The 22,033-nt window shown below is 44.6% G+C and overlaps 1 protein-coding gene across 2 annotated transcripts in view; it reads left to right on the forward strand.

Annotated features, from left to right (window-relative positions):
* The first annotated feature begins 18,356 nt into the window (after window positions 1-18,356).
* The window catches only part of TTC7B (tetratricopeptide repeat domain 7B), a 163,181-nt gene continuing 159,504 nt past the window's right edge, over window positions 18,357-22,033 (forward strand). For both annotated transcript variants that reach the window (XM_063440135.1, XM_063440136.1), the window contains exon 1: window positions 18,357-18,576. In XM_063440135.1, coding sequence (XP_063296205.1) covers window positions 18,456-18,576 — 121 coding nt within the window. In that variant the 5' untranslated portion in view covers window positions 18,357-18,455. The remainder of the gene's footprint in view (window positions 18,577-22,033) is intronic.

Consider the following 22,033-nt stretch of genomic DNA (forward strand, 5'->3'; position numbering starts at 1 on the left):
AAAGGCAGATGAAGATGATTTTTAATGGGGGAGGTTTAACATGAATACTCAGCAGTTCTGGAACAAAGTTCAAAAAGTGGTCCACGGTAACTAAATGTTCCTGCTGATTACTCCACTTTTGTAGGACTTTTGCCATTTATATATTTAGCTTCTTTTTTGGGGGGGGGGGCCTGCACTCCCAAACATAGCAAACCTAGATTGTCAAAAAAGGGAATAAAGAGCTTTACTTTACAGGTTTAATTATTCAAAGTGTGTGTGTGTGTGTGTGTGCCTTTGCATGTTTTGCAAAGTATGTTTGTGTTTATTTTTTTTATTTTATTTATTAAGAATGTTTGGGGACAGTGCAGGTATCGATAGATTGCATATTCGGTTAAATGAAAGTAGTCAAAGAGTCTGTGTTTTCATTAGGATTTCACCAGTGATGTTCATAAACCAGTTTGCGAATCAAACCCAAACAGAAAATTAAATCAAATCAAATATAGTAAAATAAGCAAGAACAAAGTCCCCTGCCCCCAATCAACATGAACATGTCACTGTTTTTCATTGTGATTGCTTCACTTATAGAACTTGACAGAGATTATACAAACCCTCAATATGTACGAATAGTAAAAGCAGGCATCTGTGAATATGAAAGTGAAAAATCTGTGACATTTGTAATGTACTGCAATATGGACCACATAGTATTTGCTGTCATGGGGACCATCTCGACGTGACCAAACATCAATCATGCAGTTCCAAACTTTTAATTTAAATAGTTATAGGGTTAATCCATCAAAGTAGTCAATCATAGGTTACTTGACTTTTTTTTATTTTTTTTTATTTCACAATTTTAAAATATATTTATTGAGCGATTACCAGTAGGTATTGGTATTGTGTCCTGGCAAACTTTAGTGACACAGATGTTTACCGCTACCTGAATATCTCTGCTCAGGATGGTCCTAAGAAATTTTTTAAAAGGTTTTACAATTGTTGGACCATCTGAGCTGGAATTACCCTTTACAGATAAGTTATAACTTAAAAACTCATTTTGTAAATATTGATTTTCATTAATCAGTTACTACTTTTAACTGAATGCTGGGTTCTTCCATGGAGAATCTTGGGCTATTCTCCATTCTGTATGGCTCCTACCAAGCCCTGTTATATATAACAATGAGCTAGATCAGTGGTTCTTAACCACTTATTATCCACTGAGCTAGACTGCAAGTGAATGAAATGTCTACGTTTCTGTCCCTAATTCTTCCAGAAACATTTTGCTTAAAACAAATGTACGGTATATATTAATAATAGTAATGTGGAATAGGGAATGGATTTTTTTTTTTCTCTAGCTTATGGTTTGTTTGTGTTTTTTTTATTTTTATTGTGTGTATGTGTGTGTGTGTCTTGCTATTGCTCATAATTCTGTGTGTGTATGAAAGTGAGATGTGACAAGACAAACGGCAACAAAAGAAAAAAATATAAATGCCTTGATTCATCTACAGATTTACCCATGTACATTTGTATATCTGTAGAACTGTTACATTATTAACTTGGGCTGTTTTAGAATAAGATAATGGGATTTTGGAAATAATGTGTTTTATTAAAAAAAAATGTAAATTTAATTTTTTTTTTTTTTTTTTAGATTTAATTGTCGGACATTTATATAGAGCGCTGGGCCGCTACTCTTTGCCTGTGATTAATATTGATCTCCTAATTTGATGGTACTCCTGTTTAAGGACCAGAAGCTCTTTTTTTGTCCTTTCTTTTAATAAGGCATATGATTTGGGTTTACAGAATGAAGAAAGGGAAATGCACGAGTTGTATACAAGATGGGGATATCCAGGGCTCGAGTCCTGCAGGAACGCATGGGAACGGCGTTCCTGCACTTTTTCCAAAGCAGGAACGCCGTTCCCGTTCCCAGTCCTGCAGGACCTGCCCTGCTACCTGCACACAGGGGCCATCACACGCTGTGTTCCCTCTCCGGCTCTAACTCTCGCGAGACCACGGGTTACCATGGCAACGCTCCGCACAGGCGAGTCTCGCGAGAGTTAGAGCTGGAGAGGGAACACAGCGTGTGATGGCCCCTGTGTGCAGCGGCTGCTTCCCTCCACCGGACCACCAGGCGATCTCCCCCCTCCCTGACAAGGTAAGAAGCAGGGAGGGGGGGGGGGGATAATAACATTCTTCCTGGTGCTGTGGGCGGCCTCGGCAGATGGCTGGCTGGCTGCTCTGAGTCTCAGACTCAGTGACTGATGCAGCAGTTAAGCTGGGGCCGGTATGCTGTCTGACTGGGGCGTGTGGTGCAGGTAGTGGGGGTGGAGCCCAGGGGGGGAACGTGGAGGTGATAAGGCAGCCAGGAAGGAACCTTCTCCTCCTGCTCCGCAGGAAATCAGATCTCCCTCACTGCCTCTCCAGCAGGCAGCAGCCCTTCAGCACTGCCACTGTCTGACAGCAGGAAGTAGCAGACACTGAGTGTTGCTGTGCATCGTGCAGAGCAGAGTCCCCCCAGTCAGGCCAGGTCCAGATCATTGTGTCTCCCCTCTTTGACCCAAGGTAAGCCAAAGTGAGGGGGACAACAAATAGGAAGGTGTATTGTTGTTGTTTTTTGTTTTGTTTTTGCATTGCATTGTTGTAGTATTTTAAAGTCCTTAATCCCCACCACAGTGAGTCCCTTGGCAATCCTGTGTGCTGCCCATCCCCCTTTGTGCATCCTTTCCTCCTGTTTGAACCCCTTTACCCCCTCTGTGATTCCCCCTTTCCCCCTTCTGTGCAGTTCATTCCCCCCTTTGTGCAGCCCCCTTTCCCCACTTTGTGCAGCCCCCTTCCCCCTCTCTGTGCAGCCCTCTCCCCCTTGTATGAATCCCCATTTTTCCCTCTGTGCAGTTAATTTCCCCCTCTTCCCCTTCTGTGCAGTTAATTCCCCTTTGTGTGAATCGCCCTTTCCCCCCTTTGTGCAGCCCCCTTTCCCTCTCTGTGTGCAGCCCCCACCCCCAGTGTGAATTCCCCTTCCCCCTCTGTGCAGTTCATTCCCCCTTCTCTGTGCAGCCCCCTTGCCCTCTGTGTGCAGCACCCTCTGTGTGCAGCCCTCGAGTGTGTGTGTTAGTGTGTGTGTCTGTTACTGAGTGTGTTAGTTTGTGTGTGTCTGCTAGTGAGTGTCAGTGAGTGTTAGTTTTTGTGTGTTTGTTAGTGTGTGTGTTAGTGAGTGTGTGTCTGCTAGTGAGTGTCAGTGTGTGTTTGTGTGTCAGTGAGTGTGTTACTGTGTGTCTTACTGAGTGTGTTAATTTGTGTGTGTCTGTTAGTGAGTGTGTGTTTGTCAGTGAGAGTGTATGTATGTCTGTCACTAAGTGTGTCTGTCAGTAAATGTGTGTGTCTGTTAGCTAGTGTGTATGTGTCTGTTCGTAAGAGTGTGTGTGTGTGTGTGTGTGTGTGGTAAAAACCCCTTCAGCACTTACCTTTCTCCAGCGCTGGGCTCCCTTTGCGCTGGTGATCTCTCCGCCCTGATCCGCCTCTCAGCTCCGAATGCGCATGCGCAGCAGAGCCGGGAACGCATTCAAACTGCCCATAGGAAAGCATTACTCAATGCTTTCCTATGGACGTCCAGCGTCTTCTCACTGTGATTTTTCACAGTGAGAATCGCGGAAGCGCCTCTAGCGGCTGTCAGTGAGACAGCTACTAGAGGCTGGATTAACCCTTAGTGAAACATAGCAGTTTCTCTGAAACTGCTATGTTTTCAGCTGCAGGGTTAAAACTAGAGGGAACTGGCACCCAGACCACTTCATTGAGCTGAAGTGATCAGAGTGCCTATAGTGGTCCTTTAAGTCTATGTGTATCTGCATGCACTGGCGTACATCACGAGGTCACAGGGGTCGCACCATGTGTTGCGGCCCAGGCCCGTGCAGAGTAAGCGTGTGTGTGTGTGTGTGGGGGGGGGGGTCCACAGATCAATTTTCGCACCGGGGCCCCATGGATCGTGTGTATGCCACTGCACACACATCATCCCGCACTCACACATCATCCAGCACACACACACACACAGATCATCCAGCGCACACACACACACCCACATCATCCAGCGCACACACACACACCCACATCATCCAGCGCACACACACACACCCACATCATCCAGCGCACACACACCCACCCACATCATCCAGCGCACACACACCCACCCACATCATCCAGCGCACACACACCCACCCACATCATCCAGCGCACACACACCCACCCACATCATCCAGCACACACACACCCACCCACATCATCCAGCACACACACACCCACCCACATCATCCAGCACACACACACCCACCCACATCATCCAGCACACACACACCCACCCACATCATCCAGCACACACACACCCACCCACATCATCCAGCACACACACACACATCATCCAGCACACACACACATCATCCAGCACACACCCACATCATCCAGCACACACGCACGCACATCTTCCAGCACACACACACACACACACTTCATTCATTATACATACTCTGCACTCACTACAAACACACTACATTCACTATACACACTACATTCACTACACACTACATACACTGCATTCATTATACACACCCTGCACTCACTACAAACACACTACATTTATTATACACACTGCACTCACTACAAACACACTACATTTATTATACACACTGCACTCACTACAAACACACTACATTCATTATACACACTCGGCACTCACTACAAACACATTACATTCACTATACACACTCTGCACTCACTACAATCACACTACATTCACTATACACACTCGGAACTTACTTCAAACACACTACATTCATTATACACACTCGGGACTCACTACAAATACACTACATTAATTATACACACTGCACTCACTACACACACTGCATTTATTATACACACTCTGCACTCACTACAAACAGACTACATTCATTATACATACTCTGCACTTACTACAAACACACTACATTCATTATACACACTCTGCACTCACTACAAACACACTGCATTCATTATACACACTCTGCACTCACTACAAACACACTGCATTCATTATACACACTCTGCACTCACTAGAAACACACTACATTTATTATACACACTGCACTCACTACATTCATTATACACACTCTGCACTCACTACAAACACACTGCATTCATTATACACACTCTGCACTCACTACAAACACACTGCATTCATTATACACTCTGCACTCACTAGACACACTACATTTATTATACACACTTTGCACTCACTACAAACACACTGCATTCATTATACACACTCTGCACTCACTACAGACACACTGCATTCATTATAAACACTCTGCACTCACTACAAACACACGGCATTCATTATACACACTCTGCACTCACTACAAACACACATTCACTATACACACTCTGCAGTCACTACAAACACTAAATTCATTATACACATTCTGCACTCACTACAGACACTAAATTCATTATACACATTCTGCACTCACTACAAAAACACTACATTTATTATGCAGACTGCACTCACTACAAACACAGTACATTCATTACACACCCTGAACTGCACTATATGCATAGGTGTGTAGTTTTTTTTTTTTTTTTAGGGGGGGGGGGGGGGGGGGGAGGGAATGGGAATCATGGGTGAGTTCCCACACTTTTTTTTCCAGGACTTGACCCCTGGGGATATCACAGCATAAATTAACATCTCCTGGATGGTAATGCCTCATTTTTTAGTAAGTGGGTAAAATATAAACATGCTAAACTGTTGTGTAAGATAAATAAAACATGAGTAAGTACACAGGATTAATTCATAGGGAAGACCTACAGCATCATTCGGTACATATGGGGTAACAGAAAAGATGTGGACTAGTGTATAATATTAAAGGGACACTATAGTCACCAGAACAACTACAGCTTTCAGGCATTTTCCTCCTTAGATGGTCACTGGAGGGGTTTCCCGGCTCAGTGCTGCACAGTAGGCAGCTCTGCCGTTCAGCGTCCCCACGCTCTGCATGAATGCATCTCTATGAGGAGGTGCTGATTGGCCAAAACAGTGTTTGGCCCCGCCCCTTGTCGATTTTAGCCAATCCAATGCTTTCCCATGGGAAAACATCGGATTGGCTAAAAATCTGAAATTTTGATGTCAACAAGGAGGCGTGGCCAGCGCCGGCAGACCCGTGGAGAGCTGAAAATAAGGAGAGTTTTAACCCATTCTGAGGGGAATAAAGGGGGGGGGGGGGGGGGGCGGCAAGCCACCTAAATGGTGGATTTTCACTATAGGGTCAGGAATACATGTTGTGTTCCTGACCCTATAGTGATCCTTTAACAAGATAATCCTACTTAGGTAGATATGCCAGCGTGTCATAGGGTTAAACATTATATGCTACCTGACAGCACTATTAGTGATAAACAGGTGTTTAGGTATAGTCAGACAAGATTCATTATGCGTGTTAAGTAGAAGCATGCTGGTTTGTTGTGCCATGCCCATTTACATAAGAATATCTAAAAGCATCATAGGAATAGCAGTCATGACCCAAAGGCGTAAAAGAATACGATTTAACAGATTAGCCTACATAATGGTATTAATGCTTGGCAGGGTTAGACATTGCATTTTTTCATAGAAGTAAAGGCAATCAGACCAGTAGCTTTCTTGACCATTAATAATGACCAATAAAGTAGCATTTCACAGGATTTACAGGCCATTATTTTCAAATTTCTCTGGATCCTCAATACTTTTTGAGCTTTCTTCCTTCTCTTTAATGGTCAAAACTGGTCATAGAGTAATACCTTCCCATTAAAGGATCACTATAGTGTCAGGAAAACAAACTTGTTTTCCTGATACTATACTCCTTAGGTCCCCCCCCCCCTCCCGCTAAGCTGAAGGGGTTAAAACCCCTTCAGCCACTTACCTGCGCCGGGCTCCCTCGGCGCTGGTGACCTCTCCTCCCCCTCTGATGTCAGCTCCCGAGTGGAGCCCCGCGCGGTCATTAAAAATGCCCATAGGAAACCATTTCTCAATGCTTTCCTATGGACGTTCTGCGTGCTCAATGCGATTTTCGCATTGAGTGTTGGGGAAGCGCCTCTAGTGGCTGTCGGGAAGACCGCCACTAGAGGCTGGATTAACCCTGGCATGTAAACATAGCAGTTTCTCTGAAACTGCTATGTTTACAGCTACAGGGATAAAACCTGGAGGACCTGGCACACAGACCACTTCATTAAGCTGAAGTGGTCTGGGTGACTATAGTGGTCCTTTAAGTTTTGATACCCCACATTCTTGAAGGGAGTTGCAAACATTTAAAGTGACTATATGAATATTTGGGGTGGTTCCCAATGCAACATTTCAATGTAAGTTCCACTGCAGATTTTCACTAGAATGATATAACCGTATTATAGTATTTAAAATACCATATCTGGAGGGAATATATTTAAATAAATATATTAGAAATATTTAAATCTTGTGTATGACAAACATTGCCTTGTAATAGTACTTTTTGCAGATTGTGTGGGAGGGCAAGTCTTAATGGTGGGAGAAAATGAATTGGCCTGAGTAAAACCTCCACATCGGCAATAGACTAGCTAACGATCATTGGAGGTGTCATTTATCGATGTTAATGGGTAGGAGCTATATCTACACATTACTCTGGTCTTTTCCTTACTATCTTGCATTGCCGCAGCAGTGAGTTTTTGGAGTTAACACAGAAACCTGAGACCGCAAGTAAAAAAAAAGTCTAAATTACACATCTAATTGCCCCATGTATTTTATTTACTAAGGCAGTGTCCCCTTTTATCAGCTCCCTTAAGAGGTTTGTGGTTTGTGTGTGTTTAATTCAGTTTTCATTTCGGTAATCTTTTGAAAACAAGTGCGATCTGAAAGTATACTCGATTAAACATTTAAAGTATTTAGTCTATGAATAATTTCATACCAAGCACTTGCAGTAACATTTTAAAAGATGGAACTTGAAACTTAATATTCTGTAATATTACATAATTTTGCTATTCCCTAAAGCAGGGGTGCCCTAAAGGTAGATCCCCAGATGTTTTAAAACTACAACTTCCATGATGCTTTGTCATTCTAAAGGTATGCAAAGCATCATGGGAGTTATAGATCTACAACATCTGTGGATCTATGTTTTGGGCACCCCTGCCCTAAAGCTTAATTTTTCAGATTCCAGTTAATGATACAGATGAAAGGGGTATCACATGGCTCATGGCACCTGCTTATCTTCATTGTCTTGTTTTTATAAGTAGCAGTGTGTCGATGTTGGAGAATTTAAGGAATTAAAAAAAAAATAATAAGGCTTTCTTGAAATGCTTGTAAATGCAGCTTTTTAAAATTCCTTTATAAAACTATATTCTTGTACCCAAATGAATGTTCATTTGCCCAGCAATTAGTTGTGCAGTGAGCTGTTTAGCAGAGGGTAAGAGGGCTGTCTTTTTAGCAATAAAATTACCCTCTGCTTGTTGTCTGGGGTGTGTACAATGCATTTTTGAAAGTCTACTTGCTTTGTTTGTTTGCAGATTTTGCGCAACCATTTCATCTACAGGAGTTTGTTCACATAACCTTACCTTGTGGAGAATTAACAAGGGAATCGCAAATTTAAATTGAAAAGGAGATTTATTAACAGTTTTTCAGCTTAGCTCAAATTTTGCAATTCCCTTTTGCTAGTTAATCTCCATTCTTGGTTCTGTAGCTAGTGTGGAATAAATCCATCTAACTTTTTACAGTATCAGTGCCGTAGTCGGCAAGATTGCTTTTCAAAGGGACATGTCTTATGTGCTTTATGATTAATCTGTGTGATACAATGATGCTTATGTATGTCGTAGGGTTTAATTTTTATGTTTTGTTTTGGTTTTTGAAATATAGTCCAGGGCAGTCTTCATTAATGATCACTAGTCAAACAAGGGAACTTTTGGGAAATATTTATTGAGAATGTAAAGATTTTGGTAATTTTACAAACTAAAGAAAACCTATATATCTGATGTTTATACCATACTATTTCCTTGTCCCTTTTTTTTGTTAAGGGAATTGTAGAATGAGTTGCATCAACTTATATACCTGTCAAACTAAGCAAAAAAAGGATTTTTATCAGACAGAGTTGATTAAAGTTTTAAAGTGCATGTAGCTTTATTGGTTGGGAGAGGAAACCTAATGGGGGGTGGGAGGAGGTATTTTATTGTGCAAAGCTTGGTGTGAAGAAATATAATAAATATAAAAATAAAACCTATCACTTTGTGTTGTGTTTAATTTCTGCAAATCTGTATTTCTATTCACGGGACCTATTGTCTGATGAGTGAAAGTGACCTGACTGCAATAAATTACAGGATGTACAATATACAGGATATGTTATGAGTTACACGAACATTGACCAATGGGAGACATGGGCTAGAGAAGGAGCTAGAGGCTTTGTACAATGGGAAATATATGTAGGGAGCTTATCTCCTTTTGGCTGTAGGACATTAGAACGCATGCACACGAAGGGAAGGGACAGAGGATTCTCAGTAAGAAGCTTCTCCTAGGCCATTTCCATGTGAAGCGAATGTTAGATTCAGCTTTTGCAAGCTCCTTTTAAGATGGCAGGCATGGATGAAAAAGACATGCTTGTATTTATTAAGGGTATACCTACTACACAGTGATTTGTACATTTTGCCCATTTTGGCAGTGGTATGTCCTTTTTAAAAAATAAAAATAATAAAAAATTTGTTATTCTTTATTTGTAGTGTGCAAGAAAATACAAACAGGCTTGGTATGCCACGACAGTATGGACAAGCATTTTAAGATATACACGTAGTTATATTGCCATGGCACATGGAAAAAACTGCACACTTTATATTAAAAATAGGCATGCTGAACTACAACGTACAGCCGTATAACTTATGGGGAGAGTTAAAGCACAGTGCTTGTGAGTATAAGCAATGGATATATCCGGATATGGTATAAGAAAAAAGCACTGGGTGCATAAAATGAGGCAGGTTGTGCAAGGGTTAATTACCACTGGTACTGTACTCTAGGTCTATTTGGCACTTTAACTCCTTAAGGACCAAACTTCTGGAATAAAAGGGAATCATGTCATGTGTCCTTAAGGGGTTAAACATGAGGTGTGTGAGACGGGTATCAATAAGACCAAATAAATTAAATGAGACAACAGGTCAAGAAAAACAAAACCATTCAGAATGGCAAATTCCAATAGCTCAGGATCCCCTCTCAATACCAATAGACCATCCAATCTTGTTAGGTGAAGATTTCATCCGATTTTTACACATGGTGGGGATATAAGGCATTCAACAGGTCTGCTGGGGTGTTCAGTGTGACTCTGTCGAGGAAGGACATCCTTCCAGCCCCAGGCATGTTCAATGGTTTGAATTTCTTGTCCGCAGACTGGAAAGGAATCAGGTTCTTTGCAATTTCAAATCAGGGTACAGCCTGAGGTCCTGGTCTGACTGGTAACTGACCAGTAGGCCTGACCAGTAGGAGAGTAGGCCTGTCTGCCATTTTGAGTTCTGCTGTCGTGTACATTAATGTCCAATGTGCCTTCCTCGGCACCCACAAGATTAAACAAGACAGTCCAATGGGGACAGGGATATCCCCCACCGGTCCAGAGGAGGGTTAGGAGTGGGGCTGCACAGCAATTGTAGAGCGGGGAAATCGTCCTCCTTCCCCCAGCTCTGCGGGGGTGGCAAGAGAGAGAAGTGTTATAATATTACCAAGTGGTACATATTGGTGTCCCAACCCATCTAGAATGGGCTGTTGTGACAGGTATGGAAGTGTTAGGCTGCGGTGTAGTAAATATGTAGTAATCACAGGCTGATTGGGCTTCGGGTCCTAAAAGTATGAGTGATAGTATTAAATGGGATCCTTGCTGTAGAGGTACATTTGTGGGTATAACATAAGCTCATATAAGAAATAAAACAATACAGTTTGCGGAGGACATTATCCAACCTTTGAAAGAAAGCTACATGCTAGGAACCAAACAATATGGAGAGGCTATCCAGTTAATATAGTTGCTAGGGTAGGCCTGCCAGGGGAAGACCACCCAGTATCTTGGAGGATTACCTGAGGGGAGAACAGGCACAATGAAGAGGGCTAAAATTAGGAATAGGCACCCTCGGTGGTACGACTGTAGTGTGCTTGGAAGAAAAGACTCCGGATGGAGTGACCGGAGTAGGCAGGGCATCTGTGGGGTTCTGCACAATCATACAATAGAAGGGAGAACCATAGGGCAAACATAACTTAGCACCCTAATAATGTGCTGGTGAGGTCATGATTGGGCAAACATCATTACTGATACCACATTGGGTCATAACATGTCTACAGGAGTTGACAAAACTGGGCAATACCCAAGTCCTGGACTGGTATGGAAACCATGGACAAGAGGTACTAAGCAGTTTCTGTAGTTAGGAGAGTTAGTTGTGTTCAGGGAGCTCCAGGTAAAAGAAGGTGCCACTTAGTCCACAGTAGTACAGCAAAGTGGATGTCAAAAGATGGTGAGTCAACTTGTATTCAGGTAGAAGAAGGTTGAGAGGAGTGATGTGTTCTGGATGGTCTGCGATACCATGGTGATAGTGGTTCCCATAGATGTTGGAGTGTAGCCGAACTTTGAGAGGAAGAAGGTAAGTTGAGGTGGATTTCAGGTAGGACTAATTGCTCTGCCTATCTCTGTGCTTCAGACGGTGTGTGGAGGGTGAACATTTGATTGTCCTTTCGAACCATCAGTTTGAACGGATGGCCCCAGGTATAGGGTATTCTCTGTTGCTGGAGAGCTTTGGTTAGAGGCCTCAATTTTCACCTCCTGCATAGAGATGCGGGGCTCGATCTTGGTACAGGTGAACAAAGTATTTGATGTGGAGACGGCTTTTATCAGTTTCCTTGCCATGGCAATAGTGGAAGCTAATGACGGCACCTTGGGTTGTGATGGATTTCTGGAAGGGTTGCTGAGGGCTCAGTGGGCTCTAGTGAGAAAAAAAAAACAAGGTGGTGAGTCCGGGAGTAGGCCTCATGCAAGGTGGAGTTATGGTTGGTTATGAGTAATATTAACCACCTTATCACAGGCACCACCACCTCAGAGTGCCCATTTTAAGTATAACTGTCCTGACAGTTCCTCATTCCCTTAACCAAATAAACCATATTGAAATGCTGATGTGTGAATTGGAGTTTTTTTAAATCTGGTCCTGTGACCAGGGAGATGCCACCACATAATGCTCCAGGTGTAAGCATATACACTGTGACCTATGCAGAGAAAGGTTGTACAAGTCCATGCTTACGCTTTCCTTCTGTAGTGCTGTGTGCAAGAAAAACCTTAACCCCGTCTCATAACTCTAGGTCCACAGCAGCTGCATGAATCAAGGTCCAGTGATTCAGAAAGAGGAACATCTTTCATCTTTAGTGCAGCTGTTTTGCGGACAGTAGTCCCTAGGCCAGGGGTAGGCAACCTTTGGCACTCCAGATGTTGTGGACTACATCCCCCCATAATGCTTTTACACCCATAGATACACATGCAGATACACTGACACAGATGTACAGACACACAGATACAAACACTGAAACACATGCAGATACACGCACACATGCAGATTCATAGACACACAGAATCACTGACACACATGCAGATGTGTCCATATTTGTATTTGGGTCTAAGTATTTTTGTGTGTATCTGTATGTATGTCAGTGTTTGTATCTGTGCATCGACATGTATGTTAGTGTGTGTATCTGTGTCTCTGCATGATTGTCAGTGTGTATGTGCAATACATATACAGATGCTCCTTACCTACTGACTGTGCTCCGTTCTTACGACCTGGTCGTAAAAAAAAAAATCTGTTGGTAAGTGAGGATGCGTGCAGGTCTATGTTCAGGGAAATTTTCCCGAACAAAGAAAAGCGCAGCAAAGTAGGGAATCCCTCAAATCTATGTTCAGGGAATGCTCCCCGAGCATAGATTAGATGGATTTCATGCTCTGGTGCGTTTTTCTGTGTTCGAGGAAATTTACCTGAACGTAGACATACGCACCAGAGCAGGGAATCCCTCTAATCTGTGTTCAGAGAAAATTAGCCGAAACATAGACCAGTTCTCTTAACGTGGGGAATCACTTTAATCCCCACGCTCGAGAGCTGGTCGTAAGACTTCGTAAAACAGGTAGGTCATAAAGTGAGGACTACCTGTATTACACATGCATATACTTACTTGGGGCAGAAGAAAAGCAGGGGGAGTGTGGAGTAGGGGAGCCTGAGACAGGAAGAGCCGGCAAAGACTGGGGCAGAGAAAAACAGGAAATCGGGCAGAGAGAAACATATATAAGTGAAATGTTTGTAATTATTATAGATGTTTTTATTTCAAATGTATGAGGGGCCCAATTTGTGGAAATAGGCTGCCAAGGAGTTCTCGGGTGAAAAAAGGTTGGGAACCACTGCCTTACACTATATTGTTCTTTTAACCTATGAAAGGAGAAGTACATGTTGTTATGATTTGAAGTGTCCCTTTAGATTGGAACGGTACACATCTGCCTCTCTGGTGACACTCGTATTAACCGAACATAATAGTATAATTTAGGTAAAATTTAGTGGCTCTGGAAAATTTACCAACTATGCTCAAGTCACAGTTTGGCTGTTTTACATGGAATTTGACCGTGAATTTAGTTTGCTAACATTCTGAGTTCTGTTAATGACCCTGTAAGTAGATATTTTGGTTATTCATTGGATAAGTGCGTAGTTCACTAAAAAATGTTACTCTCATAATTTACCAAACGGACTCTGAAATGACCAGAATGATTTCAGTCTGTTTTCTAAATGTTTCTATTAGGGTTATCTACACACAGAGACATACAAAAACACACACACACACACACACACAAACAGACACAGACACAGACAAAATTATGCAATGCTATACACACACTGTCAGACAAAGGTACATACAGTTACAAATACACACAAACAGCCAGACACACTTACAGTTGTAATAAAAATTATTCAACCCCCATTGAAAATCAGGTTTATTGAGGAATCTTAGCCCATTGGCAATGGCAATCCAGTGGCATCCAGTTCAGTAATATTCTTGTGTTTTCATGCTGCAACTGCCTTCTTTAAATCCCACCAGAGTTTTTTTACGTGGTTCAATGTAGGTGACTGTAATGGCCATTGTAGAATTTCCCATTGTAGAATTTTAGGCTACACTAGTTCTGCTTTATCTAATCTAACACATGAAGGTTAACACTTCTGTTACCATATGTCTTAGTTGTAAAGTGACTGAGTATCAACTTAGCGCCATATTACTGATCCGTCACTATAGTTTACCTAGGAGCACCTGTCGCACCATACCATTACCACTGTATATCTTTATATTATTTTCCTTTACATATATTGAAAAGATGTGTACTTGTGTACAAAAAAAAACTCATGTGGTTGTGTAGACAGCTGTTTCCACGATGGTCCAATGAGGCTGCCTGATTGTGAGCCTTGGTGTGCCCAAAGCCATTTAGATTAGATAAAGCAGAACTAGTGTAGCCTAAAATCATAGGTATTGAACTGGAACTGGTATCCTGGCTCTAGACTGATGTCACATGATCATTCAGGTTTCAGTTCCTTTGTCTTACTTTGCTGCCCCTGCAGTTGCCATAGCTGGTAGTTGTCGCAGGAATGCCTGTGTGTCTCCAGAGCAGAGGAGCTCAGGGTGGTATCTCCGTGCGGAACGATCAGTTAACCGTCTCCTCCCCAGCGGTATTTCACAGAATGTCCCCCATAGGTGACCAATTATGAGAGCCAGCAGGACAGAAAATGGTAAGTTGCTGTAGATTGCCACTGTGCAGCTCTCGAACTGGAGGTTCCCCATGTCTCTGGAGCGGGCCAGTACAGCAGAGCGAGCCACAACATCGCTGGTGACTACAACTGTGTCTCTAGGTGCTCTGGCTGGTGCTGCTACGGCCTTGCAGACTCTGAATGCTGAGGACAACAGCATGGGGTCAGCTCCCCCCTTGAAGCGCATTGTGGCAATTAGCTTCTGGATAAAAGGCAGATATTCCGACGTCTGTAGTGGGATTCTATCACCGAGACCATCCAGTTAAGCCTTTGCACTTGCTGATCTAGACCCTCCATCTGGCCTTTGGGCTTGCAGCAGGGTATCCCAGGTGCTCTCCCTGGACTCTACCGCCTGTAGTTACTGGCGAATGATGCCCAGCTCCTCCTGAGTCTCCCTCAGGTCGGCCTTCCACATCCTTCACAGGTCTGTCAGAAGCCTTTTAATATCTCCTTTTGTGGAAGGAGTCCTCACCCGGTCCCAGAGAGGTGAGTATTTCATCCTCTTCGTAGGACTCCTCTGAGGCCTCTTCCTCCTCACGAGGTTCAGGTGCCATCTTGGGAGGCGCCGGCAGGGTAGGCCAGCTTTATGTCAGGCATTCTTGTGTTCTCTAAGCCTCAAAACTTTCAGTGCTTGTATATATTGTCATCTGGTGGGAGGTATTGGGTATTTGTCCCCTTAGAGCTCAAAATGTGCTGGAAATGTTACATTTTAGCATTTCTGGTGTAGAGCTCAATAGAGATGCATCTATGCTGCAGCTCGGTCGGCCACGCCCCCTTCGCTATCTTTTTTGTGTCCTGTTCCTTGTTTGTGAAGAAATATGGCTAAGTCAAAATAATATTATCTCTTCTCTTAACTTTGTGAAAATATTATTTTGACTTAGCCATATTTCTAACATGTAGTAAAAAAATACACTCAACAAACCCCTAGCCAGCTCAAATATTTCAAGTGTTCCAGCACAAGCAACTAATGAAGCCCTTGATTGGTTGCATCAGATGTGCTTAAAGTGACACCTGTTTTGCACTTTTGTGCTGCTGTGATTCTATTCAGGAGGTAAAATAATAATGAGACTGAAGAAGTCATAGGTTACATTTTCAGATTCATTTGGGGAAACAACTGGAAGCATTCATTGTATTGAGCTATTTTATTTGCTTTATTCATTGCAAAATAGCTGAAAGTCTGTCAATTTTGACAATAAGCTTGATTTTCAATGGGGGTTAAATAATTTTGATTACAACTGTACATGCATGCTAAATATATGTTGTTAGTCACCATCATGTTTCCATACCTCTTTAGCTTATGGAGGGTAGTCTCCCTAATGGTTGTGGAATCATTATAGTACAGATTGCTGGCTCTCTTGCTCTCAAGATAGAACATCATATCCGCCAAGTGCTGATGTGTATCTGTGGATAGACTGCAGATGAAAACTAGTTACAAAATAAGGGCTATTGGAGCCACAGCAGCTCCTTGCTTTAAAGGACCACTATAGTGCCAGGAAAACACTTATTTTCTTGGCACTATAGTGCCCTGAGGGTGCCCCCACCATCAGGGGCCCCCTCCCGCTGGAAGGGGTTAAATTTACCTATTTTTTTAGCGGACGCTGGCGTCTTCTCACTGTTTGATTAACCCATAGGTAATCATAGCAGTTTCTCTGAAACTGCTATGTTTATAGAAGAAAGGGTTAATCCTAGCTGGACCTGGCACCCAGCTGAGAATGTTCAGATTTTATTACCCCATAATGTATTCCGCGCTCCACTTGTTAAATATTGGAGTCATGTTTTTTATTTATTAAAGGACCACTCTAGTGCCAGGAAAGCATACTCGTTTTCCTGGCACTAGAGTGCCCTGAGGGTGCCCCCACCCTCAGGGACCCCCTCCCGCCCGGCTCTGGAAAGGGTAAAAGGGGTTAAACTTACTTTTTTCCAGCGCTGGGCGGGGAGCTCTCCTCCTCCGATCCGCCTCCGATCCTCCCCGTCGGCTGAATGCGCACGCGCGGCAAGAGCTGCGCGCGCATTCAGCCGGTCACATAGGAAAGCATTCATAATGCTTTCCTATGGACGCTTGCGTGCTCTCACTGTGATTTTCACAGTGAGAATCACGCAAGCGCCTCTAGCGGCTGTCAGTGAGACAGCCACTAGAGGATTAGGGGGAAGGCTTAACTAATTGATAAACATAGCAGTTTCTCTGAAACTGCTATGTTTATAAAACAATTAGTTAACCCTAGCTGGACCTGGCACCCAGACCACTTCATTAAGCTGAAGTGGTTTGGGTGCCTAGAGTGGTCCTTTAACTGCATCAGAATCAGAGACGGATCCAGAACCTAAGCTCTGAATGGGCACTGGTAGGTTATTTAACCCCAGGCAAAATAACCACTTCAGCCATCTGTAGTAATTTTAGCGGCCGGATTGACGTGGCGCCCTTCCTGAATAAGTAGTCAAACAGTTTAAGAACAGGTCTGCCGAGTTAGTAGGGCAAGGGGCTGTTGTGGGAGTTTAGGGGCAGTAGTTAGGCGTTAGGGGCTGTAATGGGTTTTAGAAGTTGTGAGAATAGAGGCTGTTAGTGGGGTTTACAGGCTGTAGTGTGGTTTGGGGAATAGGAGCTGTAAATGGAGGTTGAAGCAGTAGTAGTGGGATTTAGGAGCAGTGCTGAGGAAATGGTTGAGGCAAAAAAAAAACACACACTCACTCTCTCTCATAATAAAGAATTATTGTTAAAGGGACTCTCCAGGCAGAGTATTTGACTCACCTGGATCCAGCGCCGGGAACCTCGTGAAGCCGTGCCCCCTATTTCGTCAAAATGACGAAATAGGCGGGTGTGAGCAGGGAGCAATCAGACGCTTCCATTTGAAAGCGTCATTGCTCCCTTGTGCGCATGCGCAGCACATGTACACATACTTCATAGGGCGGCATTCATGCCGCCCTCTGAAGTCCTGAACGCACTACAGCTCAGCTCGCGGTCTTTGCCCGCCCCCTCTCCTCGGCTGACAGGCTGGAGAGAGAAGGCGCGCACACAGTGCCTTCTCTCTCCTGCACACGTCAGACGTATTTTAATACGTCTGACATGTACATGGTCTTTTTAGGGCCATGCATGATAGGAAGTCCCTCTGGTGGCCGTCTGAGTGACGGCCACTGGAGGTATTCCTATCAATCAATGTAAACACTATATTTTCTCTGAAAATACAGTGTTTACATTAGATTGCCTGCAGGCAGCTATAGATCATACCTGAACAACTACATTAAGCTGTAGTTGTTCAGGTGACTATCGTGTCCCTTTAATAGAAGTGATTACAGTCATCACAGCTGCGGTTGCAGTTCCCCGGCTCTCCGCCGGGTGGCCGCCGTGCCTGCAGTTCCCCGGCTCTCCGCCGGGTGGCCGCTGTGATTGCAGTTCCTCGGCTCTCCGCCAGGTGGCCGCCGTGCCTGCAGTTCCCCGGCTCTCCGCTGGGTGGCCGCTGTGATTGCAGTTCCCCGGCTCTCCGCTGGGTGGCCGCCGTGCCTGCAGTTCCCCGGCTCTCCGCCAGGTGGCCGCCGTGCCTGCAGTTCCCCGGCGCTCCGCCAGGTGGCCGCCGTGCCTGCAGTTCCCCGGCTCTCCGCCAGGTGGTTCCTCCTGTCCCCGCTGTGTGTGTCCTGCCGCCCGGCCGCTGCCCTTGCTGTGTTCCGAGGCCGCAGTTCGGGCCTCCCGTCGCTCTGTCCCGGCCGCCATGGCTGCCAAGAAGGCCGGCTCCCGCCTGGAGGTGGAGATCGAGCGCTGCCGCTCTGAGTGCCAGTGGGAGCGGATACACGAGCTGGTCAAACAGCTCTCCGTCAAACTCATCTCGAACGGTGAGTCAGGACAGGCCGGGGATCGGCTGCGGCCTGTGGTGTGGGGGGGGGGGGGGGGTGGCTAACCCCTCCTGCTGACACAGTATGGGCCCCAGCGAAGAAAACAAGGGGAGGGTGCTGTCAGTGTGCACCTGTGGTCAAGCAGGAGGGGTTACAGTGAGGGCTACTGTCAAACTGCACCAGCGATAAAGCAGTGAGGGTTGCTGTCAAACTGCAACTGTGATAAAGCAGAAGGGGGGAGTTAAAGCAGGGACATTGTAGTCAGTGTGCAACTTTGTTGTGGTCAGGCTTCACCTGTGATAAGGGGGGGGGGGATAGCTGTCAGACTGCACCTCTCATAGAGTAGGTCAGGTAGCATCTGTGATAAAGCAGGCAAGGTTGCTCTCAGTGTGCGACTGTGTTACAGTAAGGGGGGGGGGGGGGGGGGTGTTGTGCTGCACCTGTGATAAAGCAGTGGGGATTGCGGTCAAAACACGCCTGTGGTAAAGCAAGAGGGTTGCTGTCAGGCTGCAACTATGATGAAGCACTGAGATTTCTGTCAGCCTGCACCTGTGACTAAGCAGTAATTTGCTTTCAGGGTTCACGTGTGATAAAGCAAAGGGACTGCTGTCATAGTGTACCTGTGATAAATCAGTGTGGATTGCGGTCAGGTTGCACCTGTGATAAAGTTTGGGGATTGCTTTCAGTGTGCACCTGTGATAAAGCACTGAGGGTTTCTGTCAGGGTGCACCTGTGATGATGCACTGAGGGTTGCTGTCAGGGTGCACCTGTGATAAAGCACTGAGGGTTGCTGTCAGGGTGCACCTGTGATAAAGCACTGAGGGTTGCTGTCAGGGTGCACCTGTGATAAAGCACTGAGGGTTGCTGTCAGGGTGCACCTGTGATAAAGCACTGAGGGTTGCTGTCAGACATACACCAATAATGAAAACATTTGTTATTCATCCAAAAATTTTTTATGTATTGTGTAGGTATAGAAATAAATGCAATCTTGGCATATATGTAGTATATTATTATTATTATTATTATTATTATCATTATTATTATTATTATTATTATTATTATTTTTAAAAGGGCCAACAAGTTCCGTAACACTGTACAATGGGTGGACTAACAGACACATATTTGTAACCAAACAAGTTGGACGACAGGGACAGAGGGGTTGAGGGCCCTGCTCAATGAGCTTACATGCTAGAGGGAATGGGGTAATGTGACACAAAGTAGGGAAGGGTAGAAAAGTAGATTGCTAGGATAGTGTTTACTGAGGGCTTAAAGAGACACTCCAGGCACCCAGACCACTTCTGCCCATTGGAGTGGTGTGGGTGCCAACTCCCACTACCCTTAACCCTGTAAGTGTAATTATTGCAGTTTTTTTTATAAACTGCAATAATTACCTTGCAAGGTTAATTCCACCTCTAGTGGCTGTTTACTAGACAGCCACTAGAGGGCTCTTCCGTGTCTATAGCACAGATTTGTGAGGACCTCCAGCATCGCTCAATTCCCCATAGGAAAGCATTTTCAATGCTTTCCTATGGGGAGCTCGGCATGCGCATTAGGTCTCCCCGGCCGGCGGGCGGGATCAGTCTCACCCACTGGCCGACGTAATGAAGAGGAGGAGCGGCGGCGACCCAAAACCACCGCCGAGGGACATCGGCGGGGGTCTCAGGTAAGTCACTGAAGGGGTTTTCACCCCTTCAGCAACCGGGGGGGATTGGGAGCTGGGAGGGAGAGGGGACCTGCAGTGTCAGGAAAACGGATTGTTTTCCTGGCACTAGAGAGTCCCTTTAATGTTTTTATGATGACTGTTGCAGGAGAGGAATCAGGGTGTGGGGAGGGAAAGCTGTTCAGTTTCATTGATATGCTTTCCTAATGAAGTACGTTTTCAAAGATTTTTTTTTTTAAGGATTGGGTGAAAGTCAGAGGAAGGAGTACGAACAGAGGTTAGACGTAGGTCTCTGGCAGAGCGTTGGGGTCATAGATTTGTGTAATGGTGAGATAAAATAGGCTGAAGCAGCATTGTGTAGAGATTTGTAGGCAAGTATCAGGATCTTAAATTGAGCCATATATCTTACAGGAAGCCAATGTAGGGACTGACAAAGGGGAGAGGTATGGGAGATGCAGGCGGACAGGAAGATGAGCCTCACTGCCGCATTCATTATAGACTATAACAGGGCAAGTTGGGAACATGTAAGACCACTGAGAAGTGGATTACAGTAGTCAAGGCGAGAGAGGACAGCAGCACGGACAAGCACCGTTGCCGTTAAATAGGGTCAGATGCGCGCAATGTTTTTGAGATGGAAGCATCAGGATTTGGCGATTGATTGGACATGAGGGGTGAAGGAGAGGTTGGAGTCAAAGAGAAGACCTAGGCAGTGAGCCTTAGAGGTAGAGCGGGTGGTAGCACCATTGATGTGAAGGGACACAGACAAGGGAGTATAAACACTTGAGGGAGGGAAGACCAGAAGTTCTGATTTGGACAGGTTCAGTTTAAGGAAATGAGCAGCCATCCAGTTGGAAGTAGCAGAGAGGCAATCAGAGACACAAGTCAAGTTTATAACAATATACATTACACATCCCGTTGCTTTCCTCCATCTTCCCAGGCAAATTGCAGAATTGCCAACCTGGTCTCTTTGAAACAGAGGCGGTAGGTCCTCCATGATGACTTTCATTGGTGGATAGAAGTTACCAGCATGCATAGAGTTTATGTAAGAAATGTGCAAGTCGCTGGTCAACTGCTTCCAGGATGTAAAACTCACCAGTCATTGGCCTCGGGCAATGAGCGTAGGCTCTATATAGGTGGAGACTCTCCAACTCCCGCTTGGGAGAGAGACACCTAGAGGGGCTTGGAGTACACAAAGAGACACAGAGGGGCTGGGGAAGGGACTAAAGAGACAGATGGAGGCTTTAACTAAACCCATTAGATTTTAGTCGTAAAACTAAAACAATTTTGATGACTAAAATACGACTAAAATTAAATTGAAATTTGTCGCCAAAATTAACACTGGTGTGTATGGTTAATTCGGGCTGAACTACTATAGTGTGGATTCCCATTCACAAGTGCTGGGAGGACGTGATCTGAGATCACTTCCTTTACGTGCTGCAATGCATAAATTGAGGATTGTCTTTCACCACCTTTTTGCATTAGCAGATATCTGAAGTTTCATTGGGATTCCTGATAGGCCTGAGCCTGTTTGGCTCTAGCAGCCTTGAGTGCTGTGCAAAGACACCTTGAGTGCCGTGCATGGCACTTGTGCCATAGGTTGCCCACCCCTGCTCTGGTATATTAGTTTAAATAGTTTGTCCAAACACCCTCCCCACCCCTTTTCTTTTTGAATAATGCCCCATTAACATTATTCTTTAAAGGGACACTCCAGGCACCCAGACCACTTCAGCTCATTGGTGAAACCGCAGGTTTTGGAGAAACCGCAGTATTTTGATTACAGGGCAAATCCCACCTCTA

The sequence above is a fragment of the Pelobates fuscus genome, chromosome 13 (assembly GCF_036172605.1).
Source record: "Pelobates fuscus isolate aPelFus1 chromosome 13, aPelFus1.pri, whole genome shotgun sequence".
In the NCBI taxonomy this organism is placed as follows: Eukaryota; Metazoa; Chordata; class Amphibia; order Anura; family Pelobatidae; genus Pelobates; species Pelobates fuscus.